Raw genomic sequence first — 21216 nt, forward strand, 5'->3', positions numbered from 1 at the left:
TCCCTCAGGCTGTATCTCTCTGTTGGGCATGGAGGGCGGAGGCATTGCAGAGTCTCAGATCTCGGCCTCGTCGGTGCACTACGGCATCCTGGGCCTGCAGCGTTGGGGGCCCGAGCTGGCCCGTCTCCACAATAAAGGCCTGGTAAATGCCTGGACCTCTGCCTCCCATGATAGGAACCCCTGGATAGAGGTCAGTACAGTATGACAGGCTGGCTCCAACACCACTGTCTGGCTCGTGTTCTCTAGGCACCAAATGGAAGAAAACTGACTGAAACCACATGGCTACATGGACTTGTCTAATGAGAAAGGCTATTTTTTAGTATAGCAAAACAATTCTGGTGTTCCTAATGACCACGAACCTAATCTACTCTAGAAAGGATATCTCCATAGTAAAGTGGCTTCCACTCCCTCGTCTGCACTGATCTAAAAACATCATCATGGGGATGGGTGAAAGCAATATATTGTGGCTACCTACAAGGCAATAACATTCCCCTGTCTGGTTATTTCATATCAGTGCAGATGAAAGACGGGCAACAAGGAGATGCTTTAATTCTGACACAATTTCAAATGTGTTTGATTCTCGGAGGCTCTGCTCATTGCATGGATGCAATGCCGTGCTTCTACACCTGCATTGCTTGCTGTTTGGGGTTTTAGGCTGGGTTTGAGCTGATGTAAGAGGGGCTTTATAAATACATTTGATTGATTGATGTTGTTGCTATGGACCTTGTAACCACATTTTTTTTTGTCATTCCCCTCCATGTGCAGCGAACGGTCCATGACTACGGGACCAAATGTCCACTATTATATGGCAATAAATTTGAAACAATGCGTTGTCGTTTGTGCAGATTAACATGCAGAGGAAGATGCGTTTCACGGGCATCGTGACGCAGGGCGCCAGCCGCATGGGTTCAGCAGAGTTCATCAAGGCCTTCAAAGTGGCGTCGAGTCTGGACGGGAAGACCTACACCGTGTACCGCCTGGATGGGCAGAAGAAGGACAATGTGAGTGAACACGCACAGGCGCGCACAACACAACCACATACACCCTCTCAGATGTACACACAGACATATTATCACTATGGCTGTTGTAGAATTTGCACCCTCTACACAGTGAAGTGTGCTTTTCTTTGTTCTATTTTGGGAATAGTGTGCCATTTCCATGGAAATGAATGAAAGGCATTGATTGGTTGGTGGTGGTGGTGAAGTATACTGTTTACTGTTTGATTCACATGTGGCCTGTTTTGTAAAGCTCAGGTGAAATTCAAGTAATGCATTTTGACATCACTCCCTCAAGTCATTATTTCGTAACATTTTTCATTCTTTTCTTCATTTCTTCTATTTCTCCAGGTGTTTGTGGGGAACGTGGACAACGACAGCACCAAGACCAACCTGTTTGACCCTCCCATCATCGGCCAGTACTTCCGCGTCATCCCCGTGGTCTGTCGCAAGGCCTGCACCCTGCGCATGGAACTGGTGGGCTGTGAGCTCAATGGTAAACACACACACACACACAAACACATGTCTACTTGCACACACACACACACACACACACACACACACACACACACACACACACACACACACACACACACACACACACACACACACACACACACACACACACACACACACACACACACACACACACACACACACACACACACACACACACACACACACACACACTGATAACAACGTCAACAAACTGCATGGGGTTTGCTTTTCAGTGTGTGTCAGATGGTTACATCATACAGAATGTTTTTGGTTTTACCAGAAGGTTTTTGGTTTAGGTCTGACTGAAAGTGTTTCAGTGTAAATATTGGCAATGAGACCTATCATGTAAATGACTCAAATGTGTTGGGATTGTAACAAAAGAATAATGTGCAAGTCACATTCATCATCACAGCCTTGTTCCCATGCCAGTATGACTAGATGGATATTTTGGAGTGCCTTTTATGTTTTCTCTGGTGTAACAACTTTCTGTTTTCTCTGGTGTAACAACTTTCTGTACAAAGTGTGTGTGTGTGTGTGTTTTTAAAAGTGATCCGCAATGTCCATCTGTGACTGTCTGTCAGAGCATGCTATGCCAGTGTATGCTTGGTTATGGTCTTTGCACCGCACATACATGCATGTTACACAAAGCATCCTGCAATACAAACTGCATGGCACACAAGTGACACGCTTGGGCACCTGACAACGCATGCTAGTGCTACTGTAGGCTCGCATGTTCACAGTACTACTCAACGATGCTCAGCCCAACTACAAGCATGCTGCGGCGTCCATCGCTCTCGCTCTTTCTCCACCGTTATCGTTAGAGCCGTAGATGAACGTACTTCGGCCAACTCCGCTTGAGTTGAGATGTATCATTTGAACGGCTGACATTTTGCCACCAAAAACCCCCAAGGCAATTGTGTTCTCATTCTGCATGCAATTGCACTCTGTTTACATACTTGGAACACACATTTTTATGTCAAGTTGTCTGATCTCTATTCTCCATGGCTGTATAGCTGAACCAGGGTTTTCATTGACCGGACATTTGAGAAATTTACCGGATCCATATGTATTGGGTGTATAACCTGATTAGAGCGTCTGCCCACAGTGTTCAGAATGACAGAAATCCCATTTCGATTATGGTAATTCATCTTAACGGAACATGCTAATTCGAGGCTGCAACAAAGTGCTCCATTGCCGAATTCCGATGCACACTGTGAAGACGTGTTAGAATAACTGTCCACGTTTGACTTTTCCTCAGTCAACAAGACGAGTAACGAACAGCAAAATCACAAGCCTATGTCAATTTACTATCTATCCCGCATTGTAGAAAATGTTACCTATTTTAATGGTCAGCTTGTCAAAAAAGAAATATCCTATTCAAAACAGACTTTCAGACAGTTGTGGGACTGGCTACATACATTTTATTTTTAAAGAATGAGTCTGATGCAACAGATCAGAACTTTTAGCTTAAAATGTTGATGAACTATATTATTTATTCACATTTATAAGCAATGCACGTAGGCCGTCATTGTAGATAAGAATTTGTTCTTAACTGACTTGCCTAGTTAAATAAAGGTTAAATTAAAAATGTGTCAAAAAGTAGGCTACTCGTGAATGTTCGTTCCATAATACAATTAGCAGGAAAACACCATTTGTCAAAAGTGCATCACACATGTGAGCAGTTTCATGTGACATGAAAATATCTATTAGAAATGTTGAAAGCGGAGAGATCTAAAGATGCAAATATGACTAGGATTGTGCCTTTGGCTACTGGACAATGAAAACGTTTATTTAAAACCAATAGAACATAAGAGAAAGAGGCTACTGGTTTCAATGGCATATGGAAGGAAGTCTATAAAGTAATTGCCTCCATGGATATGGTCGTTTTTTTTGGCTTGCTACTTTGAAGCAAGGTAAGACATGCCTCATAATATTTAGTAAAACGTTCAGGCTTCGAACAATTGAAATATGTTTTCAAAATGCATACTGCCTCCAGCTCATAGCAAAGTGGTGTGTGACGCGCTGATGAACCTGTCTTCTGTTGCATATGCATTTGAATGGCAAATGGGTAGCGCGCATCAATTACCAGTTGGGAAATAAAAATACTAGCTCTTTTTAACTGTGGCCATCAACTGTTATTGGCTATTCACATTTTTTTTACATCCAAAATCCTAACAGAAACCCTAATCTGTACCGCATGACTACAGGCTGCCACTACTCACTCCACCTCCCCACAACTCTGGTCATCATGCATGTGCTTTCCCTGTGCTGCTCACTCACTGGCTGGCTTGGGCCTTGCTTCTCTGTCTGTCCCTTGTCTATCATACTTCTCTCTCTCTTTCCCTCCCGGTGCTCGTCGTCTCACTTCAGTGTATTCAAACACGGCAGGTTGCTCTGAGCCCATGGGCATGAAGTCACGCCTGCTCTCCGACCGCCAGATCTCGGCCTCAAGTGTCCACCGCACCTGGGGAATTGAGGCGTTCACCTGGCAGTCCCACTACGCCCGGCTGGACAAGCAGGGCAAGACCAACGCCTGGACAGCGGCCACCACCAACCGCTCCGAGTGGTTGCAGGTAACTGCAGGAGGTTCAGAGGGACCTGTAGGAAGTGATGTGGTGTGGGTGTTGGACACTTGGTGGTCTGTAGCTGAGGGAGATACAGTTGAAGTCGGAAGTTTACCTACACTTAGGTTGGAGTCATGAAAACTCGTCAAACACTCCACAAATGTCTTGTTTTAAAGAATGATAGTTCTGGCAAGTCGGTTAGGACATCTACTTTGTGCATGACACAAGTCATTTTTTCAACAATTTTTTACAGATAGATTATTTCACTTATAATTCCCTGAATCACAATTCCAGTGGGTCAGAAGTTTACATACACAAAGTTGACTATGCCTTTAGACAGCTTGGAAAATTCCAGAAAATTATGTCATGGTTTTAGAAGCTTCTGATAGGCTAATTGACAACATTTGAGTCAATTGGAGGTGCACCTGTGGATGTATTTCAAGGCATACCTCAAAACTCAGCGCCTCTTTGCTTGACGTCATGGGAAAATCAAAGGAAGTCAGCCCCCAAAAATTGGAGACCTCCACAAGTGTGGTTCATCCTTGGGAGCAATTTCCAACTGCCTGAAGGTGTTATGCAGGTGAATGAGGACCCAAAAGCGACTTGGCGAAAACAGAGTCTTTATTCCAGTAAAGGAAATAGGCAATACTCCTAGACAAATCAGAGCAGAAAACAAAACATAAAAACTAATTCCACTCGTTGTGACGAGGACAGACTGGAGACTCGACCATAAACTGTAGGTTGCCTCGGGAAGGCACCGACCGTAGCAGACTCAGACACCTGCTCACACGCAGCATCTGAGGGAAACAAGACACGACAGGGCGAGACAAAGACACAGCACGGCGAACAATATACAAGGATCCGACAGGACAGAAACGGAAAACAAGGGGAGAAATAGGGACTCTAATCAGAGGACAAGATAGGGAACAGGTGTGGAAAGACTAAATGAGTGAGTAGGAGAATGAGGAACAGCTGGGAGCAGGAACGGAACGATAGAGAGAGGGATAGAAAAAGGGAACGAACCTAATAAGACCAGCAGGGGGAAACGAACAGAAGGGAAAGCATAATGACAAGACAATATAAGACAAAACATGACAGTACCCCCCCACTCACCGAGCGCCTCCTGGCGCACTCGAGGAGGAACACTGGCGGCAACGGAGGAAATCATAGATCACAAACGGTCCAGCACGTCCCGAGAAAGAACCCAACTCCTCTCCTCAGGACCGTAACGGAAAACGATAAAAAGGGAAACTAGGGTACTACTCAAAAAAAAAAAAAATGAGACACGGGTAGAGAACTGAAAGCTTTAGAGCAAACAGGACCAAACAGGCCAGGAGAGTAACAACTAGGGACAGACTGAGACACAGCAAGGGCAGGAACAAGAACAGGAGAGATGCGGTGGCAGGGAACAGACTGAGACCCAGCAAGACCAGGAGCAGAAGCAGAAAAAAATTACCAGACTTATTCTGCGCGCAGTCCGAACACGCAGCCACGAAACGGCGCGTGTCACGCTCCTGAGTAGGCCACCAAAACCGCTGGCGAATAGAAGCAAGCGTACCCCGAACGCCGGGGTGGCCAGCTAACTTGGCAGAGTGCGCCCACTGAAGAACAGCCAGACGAGTAGAGACAGGAACGAAAAGAAGGTTACTAGGACAAGCGCGGCGACGGAGTGTGAGTGAGTGCTTGCTTAACCTGTCTCTCAATACCCCAGACAGTCAACCCGACAACACGCCCAACAGGAAGGATCCCCTCGGGATCGGTAAAAGCCACAGAAGAACTAAAGAGACGGGATAAAGCATGAGGCTTGGTGTTCTTAGTACCCGGGCAATAAGAAATAACGAACTTGAAACGAGCGAAAAACAATGCCCAACGAGCATGACGCGCATTCAGTCGTTTGGCAGAACGGATGTACTCAAGGTTCCTTTGGTCAGTCCAAACGACAAAGGAACGGTCGCCCCTCCAACCACTGTCGCCATTTGCCTAGGGCTAAACGGATGGCGAGCAGTTCGCGGTTAGCCACATCATAGTTACGTTCCGACGGTGACAGGCGATGAGAAAAATACGCACAAGGGTGGACCCCATCGTCAGTATCGGAGCGCTGGGACAGAATGGCTCCCACGCCCACCCCGACGCGTCAACCTCAACAATAAACTGTTTAGTGACGTCAGGTGCAACAAGGATAGGAGCGGATGCAAAACGCTTCTTGAGGAGATCAGAACAACAATCATACGACCGGTGAGGAGGAAGGGAGTTGGCTCTGGACCGACTGAAGACCGAGCGCAGATCATGATATTCCTCCGGCACTCCTGTCAAATCACCAGGTTCCTCCTGAGAAGAGGGGACAGAAGAAACAGGAGGGATAGCAGACATTAAACACTTCACATGACAAGAAACGTTCCAGGATAGGATAGAATTACTAGACCAATCAAAAGAAGGATTATGACACACTAGCCAGGGATGACCCAAAACAACAGGTGTAAAAGGTGAACAAAAAATCAAAAAAGAAATGGTCTCACTATGGTTACAGATACAGTGAGGGTTAAAGGTAGTGTTTCACATAATATACTGGGGAGAGGACTACCATCCAAGGCAAACATGACCGTGGGCTCCCCTAACTGTCTGAGAGGAATGTCATGTTCCCGAGCCCAGGCTTCGTCCATAAAACAGCCCTCCGCCCCAGAGTCTATTAATGCACTGCAGGAAGCTGCCGATCCGGTCCAGCGTAGATGGACCGGTAAGGTAGTACAGGTACTTGACGGAGAGGACCATCTAGTAGCGCTTATCAGTCGCCCTCCGCTTACTGATGAGCTCTGGCCTTTAACTGGACATGAAATTACAAAATGACCAGCGGAACCGCAATAGAGACAGAGGCGGTTGGTGATTCTCCGTTCCCTCTCCTTAGTCGAAATGCGAATACCCCCCAGCTGCATGGGCTCAACGCCAGAGTCAGTGGGGAAAGATGGTAGTGTCGGAGAGAGGGGAGACACAGTTAACGCGAGCTCTCTTCTCTGAGCTCGGTGATGAAGATCTACCCGTCGTTCAATGCGAATAGCGAGTTCAATCAAAGAATCCACGCTGGATGGAACCTCCCGAGAGAGAATCTCATCCTTAACCTTAGCGTGGAGTCCCTCCAGAAAACGAGCAAGCAACGCCGGCTCGTTCCAGTTACTGGAGGCAGCAAGAGTGCGAAACTCTATAGAGTAATCCGTTATGGATCGATTACCTTGACATAGGGAAGACAGGGACCAGGAAGCTTCTTTCCCAAAAACTGAACGATCAAAAACCCTTATCATCTCCTCTTTAAAGTTCAGATAATCGTTAGTACACTCAGCGCTTGCCTCCCAGATAGCTGTGCCCCACTGCCGAGCCCGACCAGTAAGGAGTGATATGACGTAGGCAATCCGAGCTCTCTCTCTTGAGTATGTGTTGGGTTGGAGAGAGAACACTATATCACACTGGGTGAGAAAGGAGCGGCACTCAGTGGGCTGCCCAGAATAACATGGTGGGTTATTAACCCTAGGTTCCGGAGGCTCGGAAGACCCAGAAGTAGCTGGTGGCACGAGACGAAGACTCTGATACTGTCCTGAGAGGTCGGAGACCTGAGCGGCCAGGGTCTCAACGGCATGCCGAGCAGCAGACAATTCCTGCTCGTGTCTGCCGAGCATCGCTCCCTGGAACTCGAGAGTAGAGTAGAGAGAATCCATAGTCGCTGGGTCCATTCTTGGTCGGATCCTTCTGTTATGCAGGTGAATGAGGACCCAAAAGCGACTTGGCGAAAACAGAGTCTTTATTCCAGTAAAGGAAATAGGCAATACTCCTAGACAAATCAGAGCAGAAAACAAAACATAAAAACTAATTCCACTCGTTGTGACGAGGACAGACTGGAGACTCGACCATAAACTGTAGGTTGCCTCGGGAAGGCACCGACCGTAGCAGACTCAGACACCTGCTCACACGCAGCATCTGAGGGAAACAAGACACGACAGGGCGAGACAAAGACACAGCACGGCGAACAATATACAAGGATCCGACAGGACAGAAACGGAAAACAAGGGGAGAAATAGGGACTCTAATCAGAGGACAAGATAGGGAACAGGTGTGGAAAGACTAAATGAGTGAGTAGGAGAATGAGGAACAGCTGGGAGCAGGAACGGAACGATAGAGAGAGGAGAGAGAGGGATAGAAAAAGGGAACGAACCTAATAAGACCAGCAGGGGGAAACGAACAGAAGGGAAAGCAAAATGACAAGACAATATAAGACAAAACATGACAGTACCCCCCCACTCACCGAGCGCCTCCTGGCGCACTCGAGGAGGAACACTGGCGGCAACGGAGGAAATCATAGATCACAAACGGTCCAGCACGTCCCGAGAAAGAACCCAACTCCTCTCCTCAGGACCGTAACGGAAAATGATAAAAAGGGAAACTAGGGTACTACTCTAAAAAAAAAAAAGAGACACGGGTAGAGAACTGAAAGCTTTAGAGCAAATAGGACCAAACAGGCCAGGAGAGTAACAACTAGGGACAGACTGAGACACAGCAAGGGCAGGAACAAGAACAGGAGAGATGCGGTGGCAGGGAACAGACTGAGACCCAGCAAGACCAGGAGCAGAAGCAGAAAAAAAATTACCAGACTTATTCTGCGCGCAGTCCGAACACGCAGCCACGAAACGGCGCGTGTCACGCTCCTGAGTAGGCCACCAAAACCGCTGGCGAATAGAAGCAAGCGTACCCCGAACGCCGGGGTGGCCAGCTAACTTGGCAGAGTGCGCCCACTGAAGAACAGCCAGACGAGTAGAGACAGGAACGAAAAGAAGGTTACTAGGACAAGCGCGCGGCGACGGAGTGTGAGTGAGTGCTTGCTTAACCTGTCTCTCAATACCCCAGACAGTCAACCCGACAACACGCCCAACAGGAAGGATCCCTCGGGATCGGTAAAAGCCACAGAAGAACTAAAGAGACGGGATAAAGCATGAGGCTTGGTGTTCTTAGTACCCGGGCAATAAGAAATAACAAACTTGAAACGAGCGAAAAACAATGCCCAACGAGCATGACGCGCATTCAGTCGTTTGGCAGAACGGATGTACTCAAGGTTCCTTTGGTCAGTCCAAACGACAAAAGGAACGGTCGCCCCCTCCAACCACTGTCGCCATTTGCCTAGGGCTAAACGGATGGCGAGCAGTTCGCGGTTAGCCACATCATAGTTACGTTCCGACGGTGACAGGCGATGAGAAAAATACGCACAAGGGTGGACCCCATCGTCAGTATCGGAGCGCTGGGACAGAATGGCTCCCACGCCCACCCCCGACGCGTCAACCTCAACAATAAACTGTTTAGTGACGTCAGGTGCAACAAGGATAGGAGCGGATGCAAAACGCTTCTTGAGGAGATCAGAACAACAATCATACGACCGGTGAGGAGGAAGGGAGTTGGCTCTGGACCGACTGAAGACCGAGCGCAGATCATGATATTCCTCCGGCACTCCTGTCAAATCACCAGGTTCCTCCTGAGAAGAGGGGACAGAAGAAACAGGAGGGATAGCAGACATTAAACACTTCACATGACAAGAAACGTTCCAGGACTAACTGAGTGAGTAGGAGAATGAGGAACAGCTGGGAGCAGGAACAGAACGATAGAGAGAGGAGAGAGAGGGATAGAAAAAGGGAACGAACCTAATAAGACCAGCAGGGGGAAACGAACAGAAGGGAAAGCATAATGACAAGACAATATAAGACAAAACATGACAGAAGGTACCACGTTCATCTGTACAAACAATAGTATGCAAGTGTAAACACCATGGGACCACACAGCCGTCATACCCCTCAGGAAGGAGACGTGTTCTGTCTCCTAGAGATGCATGTGCTTTGGTGCGAAAAGTGTAAATCAATCCCAGACAGCAAAGGACCTTGTGAAGTTGCTGGAGGTAACCGGTACAAAAGTGTATATATATACACTGCTCAAGAAAATAAAGGGAACACTAAAATAACACATCCTAGATCTGAATTAATGAAATATTCTTATTAAATACTTTTTTTCTTTACATAGTTGAATATGCTGACAACAAAATCACACAAATTATCAATGGAAATCAAATGTATCAACTCGTGGAGGTCTGGATTCACACTCAAAATTAAAGTGGAAAACCACACTACAGGCTGATCCAACTTTGATGTAATGTCCTTAAAACAAGTCCAAATGAGGCTCAGTGGTGTGTGTGGCCTCCACGTGCCTGTATGACCTCCCTACAACGCCTGGGCATGCTCCCGAGGGCCAACCGCACCAGCATATGGTCTCACAAGGGGTCTGAGAATCTCATCTCGGTACCTTATGGCAGTCAGGCTACCTCTGGCGAGCACATGGAGGGCTGTGTGGCCCCCCAAAGAAATGCCACTCCACACAATGACTGACCCATCGCCAAACCGGTCATGCTGGAGGATGTTGCAGGCAGCAGAACGTTCTCCACGGCGTCTCCAGACTGTCACGTCTGTCACATGTGCTCAGTGTGAACCTGCTTTCATCTGTGAAGAGCACAGGGCGCCAGTGGCGAATTTGCCAATCTTGGTGTTCTCTGGCAAATGAAAAACGTCCTGCACGGTGTTGGGCTGTAAGCACAACCCCCACCTGTGGACGTCGGGCCCTCATACCACCCTCATGGAGTCTGTTTCTGACCGTTTGAGCAGACACATGCACATTTGTGGCCTGCTGGAGGTCATTTTGCAGGGCTCTGGCAGTGCTCCTCCTTGCACAAAGGCGGAGGTAGAGGTCCTGCTGCTGGGTTGTAGCCCTCCTACGCCCTCCTCCACGTCTCCTGATGTACTGGCCTGTCTCCTGGTAGCGCCTCCATACTCTGGACACTACGCTGACAGACACAGCAAACCTTCTTGCCACAGCTCGCATTGATGTGCCATCCTGGATGAGTTGCACTACCTGAGCCACTTGTGTGGGTTGTAGACTCCGTCTCCTGCTACCACTAGAGTGAAAGCACCGCCAGCATTCAAAAGTGACCAAAACATCAGCCAGGAAGCATAGGAACTGAGAAGTGGTCTGTGGTCACCACCTGCAGAACCACTCCTTTATTGGGGGTGTCTTGCTAATTGCCTATAATTTCCACCTATTCCATTTGCACAACAGCATGTGAAATTTATTGTAAATCAGTGTTGCTTCCTAAGTGGACAGTTTGATTTCACAGAAGTGTGATTGACTTGGAGTTGCATTGTGTTGTTTAATTGTTCCCTTTATTTTTTTGAGCAGTGTATATATACACAGTAAAACGAGTCCTATATCGAGTCCTCAAACCTGAAAGTTCTGGAAGATTCTCTCTGAAAGTTTACTTTACCGACAAATTACTGACTATTTTGTTTTGAACTCAATTTATCTGGGTAAGCCTAAGATGTTCCAATGACACTATTCTTATTTTTCATGGCAGAACAGTGTGGTGGGAGATAGTGGGGGATGCAGACAAATAAGGGCAAAGATGAGAAAGTGGTAGACACACAGTGGGCTCAAACCCCCGTTGCCAGGAGGATTTGTAGTCTGGAGTCGGCAGTGTTGCCACTAGACCAGAGTCCAGCACTGAACCATGCTTGTTCTGACAATTCCTTCTTCTGTAACAGGTGGACCTGGAGTCCCCCAAGAGGATCACAGGCATCATTACCCAGGGGGCCAAGGACTTTGGGGCAGTCCAGTTTGTTTCTGCCTTCAAGGTGGCCTACAGCGACGACGGCCAGTCCTGGAGCATAGTCAAGGACGACGTCACCAGCACAGACAAGGTAGGTGGCAAAAATCTGTCTCTCCAAAGTAGTGTGTTCTCTTAAGGTGTTCTTAAAGGGGTGTTCCAGCCAAAATACAACCTAACATGGTTTTTTACACTAACCTTAAGTGGAGTTGATTCCCCTGCCGTATGTATTTTGAGTGGAACATCCATTTAAAGGGAGCCAAGCATGAATGTGTGCCTGGCTACGAATAATAGACCGAATTGAATTACTTTGTTGATATTAAATATAGGTGTTATTGAGTCAGCGGTTGAAACGCAAAGTCAAGATGTCATAGATTTAATGATGACCTTTATATTGTATGATAGATGTTCAGTGTCTCTTGCCCTAACTAGCACCCATCAGTTCTGTGCTTGTGATTTGGCTCCCCAACTTCCAGATCTTCCCGGGTAACAGCGACAACAACGTCCACAAAAAGAATGTGTTCGAGCCTCCCTTCTATGCCCGATTGGTCCGCATCCTGCCGTGGGCGTGGCACGAGCGCATCACCTTGCGAATGGAGTTGTTGGGCTGCGATGAGTAGCCCTGTCCCCGGCCAAATCCCCTCCACTTTCCCTGCCCTTCCTCCTCTTTCTCCTCCTTTCCAAAACCTCCTGAGCCACGCCTGCACTGCCTTGCTCACACCCGTAGAGGGCAGCAAAACACCACGCCACCACCACAACCCTGCCCCAACTGGAGAAGGTACAAAATTGACCCTAACCACTGATCTAGGGTCAGATAATGGTTACCACTGATCTAGCCCACCTAATGGTTACGGGTAGGATTAGGTAGGGGTAATCTGATCCTAGGTCGGGTGCTGAAGGTCAACTTGTACGTCGAGCGCACAGACTACTGCTGTGTCAGCCGGAACTACATGGACTCTGAACCTGTCCTTCCTAGATCAGGGCCTTATTCAGAGTTTTAGAGTAGGAGTGCTGATCTAGGATCCGGTTCCCCCTCTTATTAATAATTATTATTTAGAGGCAAAACTGATCCTAGATCAGCACTGCTACTGTGAGACGCTTTATGAATCTGGGCACAGAAGACTGAACCCGAGACCCATCGCTAGTGATGTACAATACAGTAGTATCTAACTTGGCTGAGATGTTTTTCCAACTGGGAATTTTCACCTGACCATCCAGAGACACTGAAGTGCGTAGTAGTATTATCGAACACCCTCGTGTAGTCTTATCGCCTAGCCATTTCCTTGATTCTGTAGTGCTCTGGAAGAGATGTTTTTGCGGGAGTTCTTGTTTGTGTTTTATTTCGTTGGGCTTCTTAACCAGGGAAAGACCCGTCGTGTGACTATAGGATTTATAAGATTGATTTGTATTTTTTGAAAAAGAAAAGGTATACCAAATGAATTTCACTTTGTTGACAAATTGATGGTGTTGGTTGACTAGTTGTGAATGCATTATGATTTATTAGCCATGTTTTTACTAAATGCAGTTTTTCAAGTAGCAGACCTAACAAAAAAATAGAAAGCATGTATAAAAAGCTGGAGAAAGACTCTTATTCTGTAATCTTGTGACATTGAGTGATATTCAAATCCCAAAATAGTTCAATGCAATTTTAGTTTATAATTCTTTGCTAAAGGGTATGTAAAAGTGCAGTAATACTCCTACAGTATCTGGTGTTGTTCTATAACTCAATCTGCTCTGATTGTGATGTCTGTCCTTTCATTAATGCACTGTGAGTTGTGACGTCAATGTAATGCATTTATTACTAATTGACTAATATTATGAAGTGACATAGAAAATAGGGGGTTAGCAAGTTGATGATGCTGCCAGATGTCTTTTTGAGATTAAGGCAGATCAATTCTAGCCTGATCCCAGAGATGTTTGTGCTGTCTTGACAAACACGATCATAGGCGTTGGCTAGACGGCACAGCAGATCTGGAACCAGGCATATTTTCATATTATATGTGCTACTAATGTTGTTATAACCCTTATGATACACAGCTCAACTTAATATGATTTCGTTTTCCTCCCTTTTAAAAGGCACATTCAGGGTCAAATCTGTATAATTGTTTGCTGAGGTAAATATGTGGAAACTCAAAGTTTTCTCCATAAAATAAATAAATACTGATGTACAAGTAACTGCCGAAATAAAGGAAACACTTGAGTAAATGAGGGATACAAATGATATTGAAAGCAGGTGCTTGCACACAGGTGTGGTTCCTGAGTTAATTAAGCAATGAACATCCCAGCATGCTTAGGATCGTGTATAAAACTGCCCCTTTGCTTAATAATGCCAATTATGTTTTTAATTTTTAATTTTACCTTTATAGGTAAGTTAGTTAAGAACATATTCTTATTTTCAATGACGGCCTGGGAACAGTTCAGGGGCAGAACGACAGATTTGTACCTTGTCAGCTCGGGGGTTTGAACTCGCAACCTTCCGGTTACTAGTCCAACGCTCTAACCACTAGGCTACACTGCCGCCCCATGTTGCCTACCATGGCTAGAAGAAGAGATCTCAGGGACTTTGAAAGAGGGGTCTCAAAGGAGCGTAGGGTATTTAAAGGGTGCCTGTCTCAGTCACCAGATCTCAACCCAATTTAACACTTATGGGAGATTCTGGAGTGGCGCCTGAGACAGCGTTTTCCACCATCAACCAAACACCAAATGACGGAATTTCTCGTGGTGGAATGGTATCACATCCCTTTAATTCGCTCCATTATTAATTTGATTTGAGTTCCAGACACTTGAAGAATCTATGCCAAGGCACATTGAAGCTGTTCTGGTGGCTCGTAGAGGCCCAACGCCATATTAAGACACTTTATGTTGGTGTTTCCTTTATTTTGACACTTACCTGAAGATTGAGTGTTTGAGAACAAAGTGTTTTAATAGTATCTGTCATGTCACTGCATAGGAGAGCAGTTATATGGCTTCCAGAAGTTATCAAGGGGCAGTTTTAGATTTTTGACATGATAGCAACCAAAAAAAACACATTTCTGCCAGTTTTATTTTTCTGAGCTGGTTATCCTACCTAATGTAAATACTTTTTGTAAAAATGTGTTCCTTGAAGTTGTAATATGTAAATGTTTTGCAGCAGACCAATCAAATGCCATCCATTTATCACAAGAGGACCAAATTGATGCGTAGAATTCGAAGCCTGTGGCCACACTGATAAGATGGAAAAGAAAAATCTAATTTAAAAACGATTTCTATGGCTGCACTGAACGTAAGATGTGACATGGCAATCTGCATATTGCTCCTAGGTCATAGCTAGCATTGTCAAGCTCCCCCCATGAATTATGAATTACGGGTGTGTGCAATAAGAAGATAGTTTTTGATTTGAATGAATATTAATATGAACAGCTGGAAAACATCGGCGATAGATATCCTCTTTTAAATGCATGTGAATAACGATGCATTTGCAAGGCTATGGAAAGGATTGTGGTGTCAAAGACTGTAATATATTTATGATCTTTGTAGACTGTTCCAAAATAGTTATTATCTGATGTCTGCATGCATTGTATTGACTATACTTTTTATTTTATTTTATTTAGATCCAACATAGACGTTTTGATATTGTTTTCTCTGTATATTTTTCTGATTCGTTCATCAGACTCTAGTTATTCCCGTTCTTTCATTTTCCACAATGTCCTGGTTTTATATGATTCATAAAAAAAAAATATACAATTGATGTGTTTTTATGCGATATTATTAATATTGATCAGTTCTTGTTTTCTGTGTTTCTTAAAATAATTCCCTTAACTCTCAAGACATAAACAATAAAGGATTTAACATCAGACAGCTTGTATATTGTGCTGTAGCGAACCTTGTTTCAATTTCCCCATCTCCATTTCACCTGCATTGGGTTAAAGGTGCAATCTGTGATATTTGCAGGCATTTTTGGTCATTCATATGGCCTGAACAAATCCCAGATTGTATCTTTTACCCGACAGTAACATGAATCCATTAGGCTTGAATTCATTTCAGACATTTTCACTTCAAAGGGAGAGGATGTGAAAGGGCAGGAATCTTTGGGTCCATTTGCTGTTTAGCATTTTTAATGCCCTGAAGGCTAATCTATCCCTCCTATACCACGGTATTATCTAAATCATTACCTCCATCCCTTTGCACTTTCCTCCTCTGTACCATCCTCTTGTATGGATGGACACACATTAAGTCTTATGGATACAGATTTATACTGCTATCCCTATGAGGCTGGTCTCATGGCAGCAGGAATAGTTCCATAGCCACCTCTTATTCCATTGTGCTCAAATTATAGAATTTTATTTGACTGCCCTGTTTCAAGTTTGTATTTACCTGGTATTTACGAGGACATTATGTGATTACAATGGATACTTTCTTGTGCTTGGTGACTACATGTCAGTGGTTAGAGCATTGGGCCAGTAATCAGAAGTTTGCTGGACCAAATCCCAGAGCTTATAAGGTAAAAATCTGTCATTCTGCCCCTGAACAAGGCAGTTAACCCACTGTTCCCTGGGCGCCGAAGACGTGTATGTCGATTAAGGCAACCCCCCCCCCCCACACACACCGCTCTGATTCAGAGGTGTTGGGTTAAATGTGGAAGACACATTTCAGTTGAATACATTCAGTTGGACAACTGACTAGGTTTCCCCCTTTTTAATATGGTATAATAGTACTTATTTTCATGAACCCCATAGAAATGAGTAAATATTTGTTCATTAACATGTACCCGATTAATATGTGACTAAATACCAGGATAATAAAACACTTAAAGAAAAAAATATACATATGCGTAATCACCCTTACACTTTTCTCTTCGGGTACAGCTGTGAGTCTAATTACAGAGTGAATCCACACAGAAGAGAGCCTCCATACTTTCTAAACTTCAAATCAAATCAAATGTATTTATATAGCCCTTCGTACATCAGCTGATATCTCAAAGTGCTGTACAGAAACCCAGCCTAAAAACCCAAACAGCAAGCAATGCAGGTGTAGAAGCACGGTGGCTAGGAAAAACTCCCTAGAAAGGCCAAAACCTAGGAAGAAACCTAGAGAGGAACCAGGCTATGTGAGGTGGCCAGTCCTCTTCTGGCTGTGCCGGGTGGAGATTATAACAGAACATGGCCAAGATGTTCAAATGTTCATAAATGACCAGCATGGTCAAATAATAATAATCACAGGCGGACTGGGGACAGCACGGTGTCATCGTGTCAGGTAGTCCTGAGGCATGGTCCTAGGGCTCAGGTCCTCCGAGAGAGAGAAAGAAAGAGAGAATTGGAGAGAGCATACTTAAATTGACACAGGACACCAGATAGGACAGGAGAAATACTCCAGATATAACAAACTGACCCTAGCCCCCCGACACAAACTACGGCAGCATAAATACTGGAGGCTGAGACCGGAGGGGTCAGGAGACACTGTGGCCCCATCCGATGACACCCCCGGACAGGGCCAAACAGGAAGGATATCACCCCAAACACTTTGCCAAAGCACAGCCCCCACACCACTAGAGGGATATCTTCAACCACCAACTTACCATCCTGAGACAAGGCCAAGTGTAGCCCACAAAGATCTCCGCCACCGCACAACCCAAGGCGGTGCGCCAACCCAGACGTGTAAACTTCAGTTTGCACATATCACTGATTGTGCCTATGGCTGTTCCTTTGTCATTCCATTTCCCTGTTTACAGTTCGACTACAGTGGTATCACATGGATGGAGCCACCAGATAAAGGAGGACTGTGGGTGTGGTGTTTGTGCTGGTCTAAAAGTGTGCCAGTCAACATTGCCTGCACTATTTGGTGTAAAGGTTGTCATGTTGGTGTCATTGTACTCATAGTCTGTCTCAATGATCTTAAATCCATCCTCGCCTCCTCTACTTCATTGCTCTGATCTTAGAGAACTGACAAGGTGAAAGCCAGCCTAATTATAAGCTTCCCTTGTATGGTTTTCCCCCTGTCAAGTCTCTAATCATTGCAGATGAAGGGGAGGAGAGGACAGATTGTAAAAAAACAAATTGAGACAGCCCTACAGAGCACCCCAGAAGCAAGCTAGATCTACACAGGGTTTTCTAAAGCTAAACGGCTTCAGATTTCAACGTAGATTTCCTAACCGACTTGTCAAAACTATAGTTTGTTAACAAGACATTTGTGAAGTGGTTGAAAAATGAGTTAATGACTCCAACCTATGTGTATGTAAACTTCCGACTTCAACTCTAGGTATTCTTCTTGTCCAGATGGGATAGGGCAGTGCGCTGTGCAATCGCCATTACACAATCTGTGGACCTATTGGGGCAGTAAGTATATTGAAGTGGGTCTAGGGTGACCGGTAAGGTGGAGGTGATATGATCCTTGACTAGTCACAGAGCAGATTTAGCAGATGCTATTGTGGGTGTAGTGAAAGGCTTGTGCTTTAGAAGTGCCGTCTTTATAGTATTACTTACTATTAATGCCGTCTTTGGTGTGCTTTTCAATGCACACTTTGGTTACATTGTGTGAAGTTGAAAATGCATTCTGTCATTACTAAATGTGTAATGTGATCAGTGGCGATTTTAGCATGTAAATATTGGTGAGGCAAACTAAACGTTTTTTTTTTTTTAGATGCATGCCAGCAAAGCCACGGCACTGAACAATACATTAATTGCACTGTAACAGTGACAAACAGTGCCCACAAACTGTTAGGGCCTACATAAAGCTGTCCCAACAGCAGAGTCCAAACAGCAGTCCCAACACCTTACCACTGCTATACCTGACAATCAGCGGAGCCTTGTCTGGCAGCGAAACAGTTCATTCAGCCTCATTTACGGCCTTTAAAATAAATATGGATGACTTTTTATTTATTTATCCGTTATTTTACCAGGTAAGTTGACTGAGAACAATTTCTAATTTACAGCAACGACCAGGGGAATAGTTACAGGGGAGAGAAGGGGGATGAATGAGCCAATTGCTTAAACAAATGTAGTTTCTACTGACAATTAAGATTTACAAACTATGGCATAAGGGGACGACAAGCGGATAAGAGGCAATAGGTAATTTAGATTAGGATTATGGTGCTTTCAAGACAACTGGGAACTCTGGGGAGGGGGGGGGGGACAAGATCGAATCATGATGACAGCAGTGATCTTCAAGTTGGAGCTCTGGAAAGAGGCCAGAGCTCCCGACTTGCAATTCCGATTTGTATGACCACTCAAAACGTATTTTCCTAGTCAGAGCTCGTTGTTTTCAGAGTTCCCAGGTGTCTTGAACTTACTGAAGTCTGAGATTTCCCAGTTCCAGTTGTTTTGAGCGCAGCAGAAGTCATGCTGGATTGACAGCACGGCCAATGTTGAATGTTTATCCTTTTAAGCTTGGAAAAGAGACCCTTAAACCCAGACCTGGACCACCCACCCACTCCACTGAATAGCAAGCTAGGGATTGCTTTGCAATAATTGCAATTAGGCACTGATTCCTTCCAAACCACTCATTGTTGAATTTACGATTTCAAGCTTGTTATGAAATGTTTATGTCCAATAGCTGATGAGCACCAATACATTTGATCTATAATTTCTCTTCACCAGTTACACTGTTAGCACTGAGGCGGTGTGCAATAGTAGGAAGACCACTTTATGCAGCTCACCCTGCACTATCAGCTCCAATGTAAATAACATAATTAGGTCTACCTCTGATAAGTAAAGAATTAAAAGCAAACAACCCAGAAAAGTGTTAAAAATAGCCCATATTCACATATGAGCCTAAGAAACAAGGTCCATGAAGTCAATAACTTGCTTGTAACAGAGGATATTCATACAGTGCCTTGCAAAAGTATTCACCCCCCTGGAATTTTTCCTATTTTGTTTCTTTAAATTTATTTATATTTGGATTTCATGTAATGGACCCACAAAATAGTCTAAATTGGTGAAGTGAAATGAAGAAAATAACTAACTATAATATATAAAAATACAAAAACGAAAAAGTGGTGTGTGCATATGTGTCACGTTCTGACCTTTATTTCCTATGTTTTGTCATTATTTAGTATGGTCAGGGTGTGAGTTGGGTGGGCAGTCTATGTTTGTTTTTCTATGTTTTGGGGTATTTCTATGTTTCGGCCTAGTATGGTTCTCAATCAGAGGCAGGTGTCATTAGATGTCTCTGATTGAGAATAATACTTAGGTAGCCTGGGTTTCACTGTGTGTTTGTGGGTGATTGTTCCTGTCTCTGTCTTTGCACCAGATAGGACTGTTTAGGTTTTCCATGTTTATTGTTTTGTAGTGTTCATGTGTACATGACACTTACCACGCCGCATATTGGCCCTCTGATCCTTTTCGCCTCTCCTCTTCGGAAGAAGAAGAGGAAATCCCTGACAATATGAAGCCCCTAAATAAGATATGGTGCAGCCAATTATCTTCAGAAGCCACAAATAGTGTATAATAGTGTATAATAGTCATACAATAAGTTTTGTAGTGATTCATATGTTGATGATGTAAATAATACTTGCTGGTCTGTGGTGTGTAATGAGGAGCAACCAGACGCTGCACTTGAGACATTTATGAAACTACTTATTCCAGTTGCTAATAAACACGCAGCCATTAAGAAAATGACTGTAAAAACTGTTAAATCCCCTTGGATTGATGAGGAATTGTAAAATTGTATGGTTGAGATGGATGAGGCAAAATGTGTGGCAATTAAGTCTGGCAGCCCAACTGATTGGCAAATGTACTACAAAAGAAGAAATCATGTGACTAAACTAAATAAAAATAAACTACACTATGAAACAAAGATAAATTACATAAAGAATGACAGTAAAAAGCTTTGGGGCACCTTAAATTAAATGTTTGGGAAAAAAAGCCTCTTCATTCATTGAATCAGATGGCTCATTCATCAAAGCCCACTGATATTGCAAACTACTTTAATGACTTTTTTCATACTTATGTCATGCAATAAAATGCAAATGAATTACTTAAAAATCATACAATGTGATTTTCTGGATTTTTGTTTTAGATTCTGTCTCACAGTTGAAGTGTACCTATGATAAAAATGACAGACCTCTACATGCTTTGTAAGTAGGAAAACCTGCAAAATCGGCAGTGTATCAAATACTTGTTCTCCCCACTGTATGTGAAATTAAACTGATTATATCCACTCAAGGATATAAACTCAGGAAAAAAAATAAACGTCCTATCACTGTCAACTGTGTTTATTTTCAGCAAATTTAACAAGTGTAAATATTTGAATGACCATTCAACAACTGAGACATAAACTGAACACGTTTCACAGACATGTGACTAACAGAAATGGAATAATGTGTCCCTGAACAAAGGGGGTCAAAATCAAATGTAACAGTCAGTATCTGGTGTGGCCACCAGCTGCATTAAGTACTGCAGTGCATCTCTTCCTCATGGACTGCACCAGATTTGCAGACATTTCTTGGGGGGGATGACCCTAGCCCCCACCCTCTGATCCAACAGGTCCCAGACGTGCTCAATGGTATTGA

The 21216-nt window shown here is 44.4% G+C and overlaps 1 protein-coding gene across 2 annotated transcripts in view; it reads left to right on the forward strand.

Moving 5' to 3' along the window:
- Positions 1-13896, forward strand: part of LOC124039679 (lactadherin-like) — a 48194-nt gene extending 34298 nt beyond the window's left edge. Inside the window, exons 5-10 of one of the 2 annotated variants that reach the window (XM_046355904.1) lie at positions 9-190; positions 846-1001; positions 1347-1491; positions 3864-4066; positions 11671-11826; positions 12209-13896. In XM_046355904.1, the coding sequence (XP_046211860.1) occupies positions 9-190; positions 846-1001; positions 1347-1491; positions 3864-4066; positions 11671-11826; positions 12209-12352 (986 nt within the window). In that variant the 3' untranslated portion in view covers positions 12353-13896. The remainder of the gene's footprint in view (positions 1-8; positions 191-845; positions 1002-1346; positions 1492-3863; positions 4067-11670; positions 11827-12208) is intronic. The other variant, XM_046355913.1, reaches the window with a different exon arrangement.
- Positions 13897-21216: the final 7320 nt, after the last annotated feature.

The sequence above is a fragment of the Oncorhynchus gorbuscha genome, linkage group LG01, assembly GCF_021184085.1.
Source record: "Oncorhynchus gorbuscha isolate QuinsamMale2020 ecotype Even-year linkage group LG01, OgorEven_v1.0, whole genome shotgun sequence".
Classification (NCBI taxonomy): Eukaryota; Metazoa; Chordata; class Actinopteri; order Salmoniformes; family Salmonidae; genus Oncorhynchus; species Oncorhynchus gorbuscha.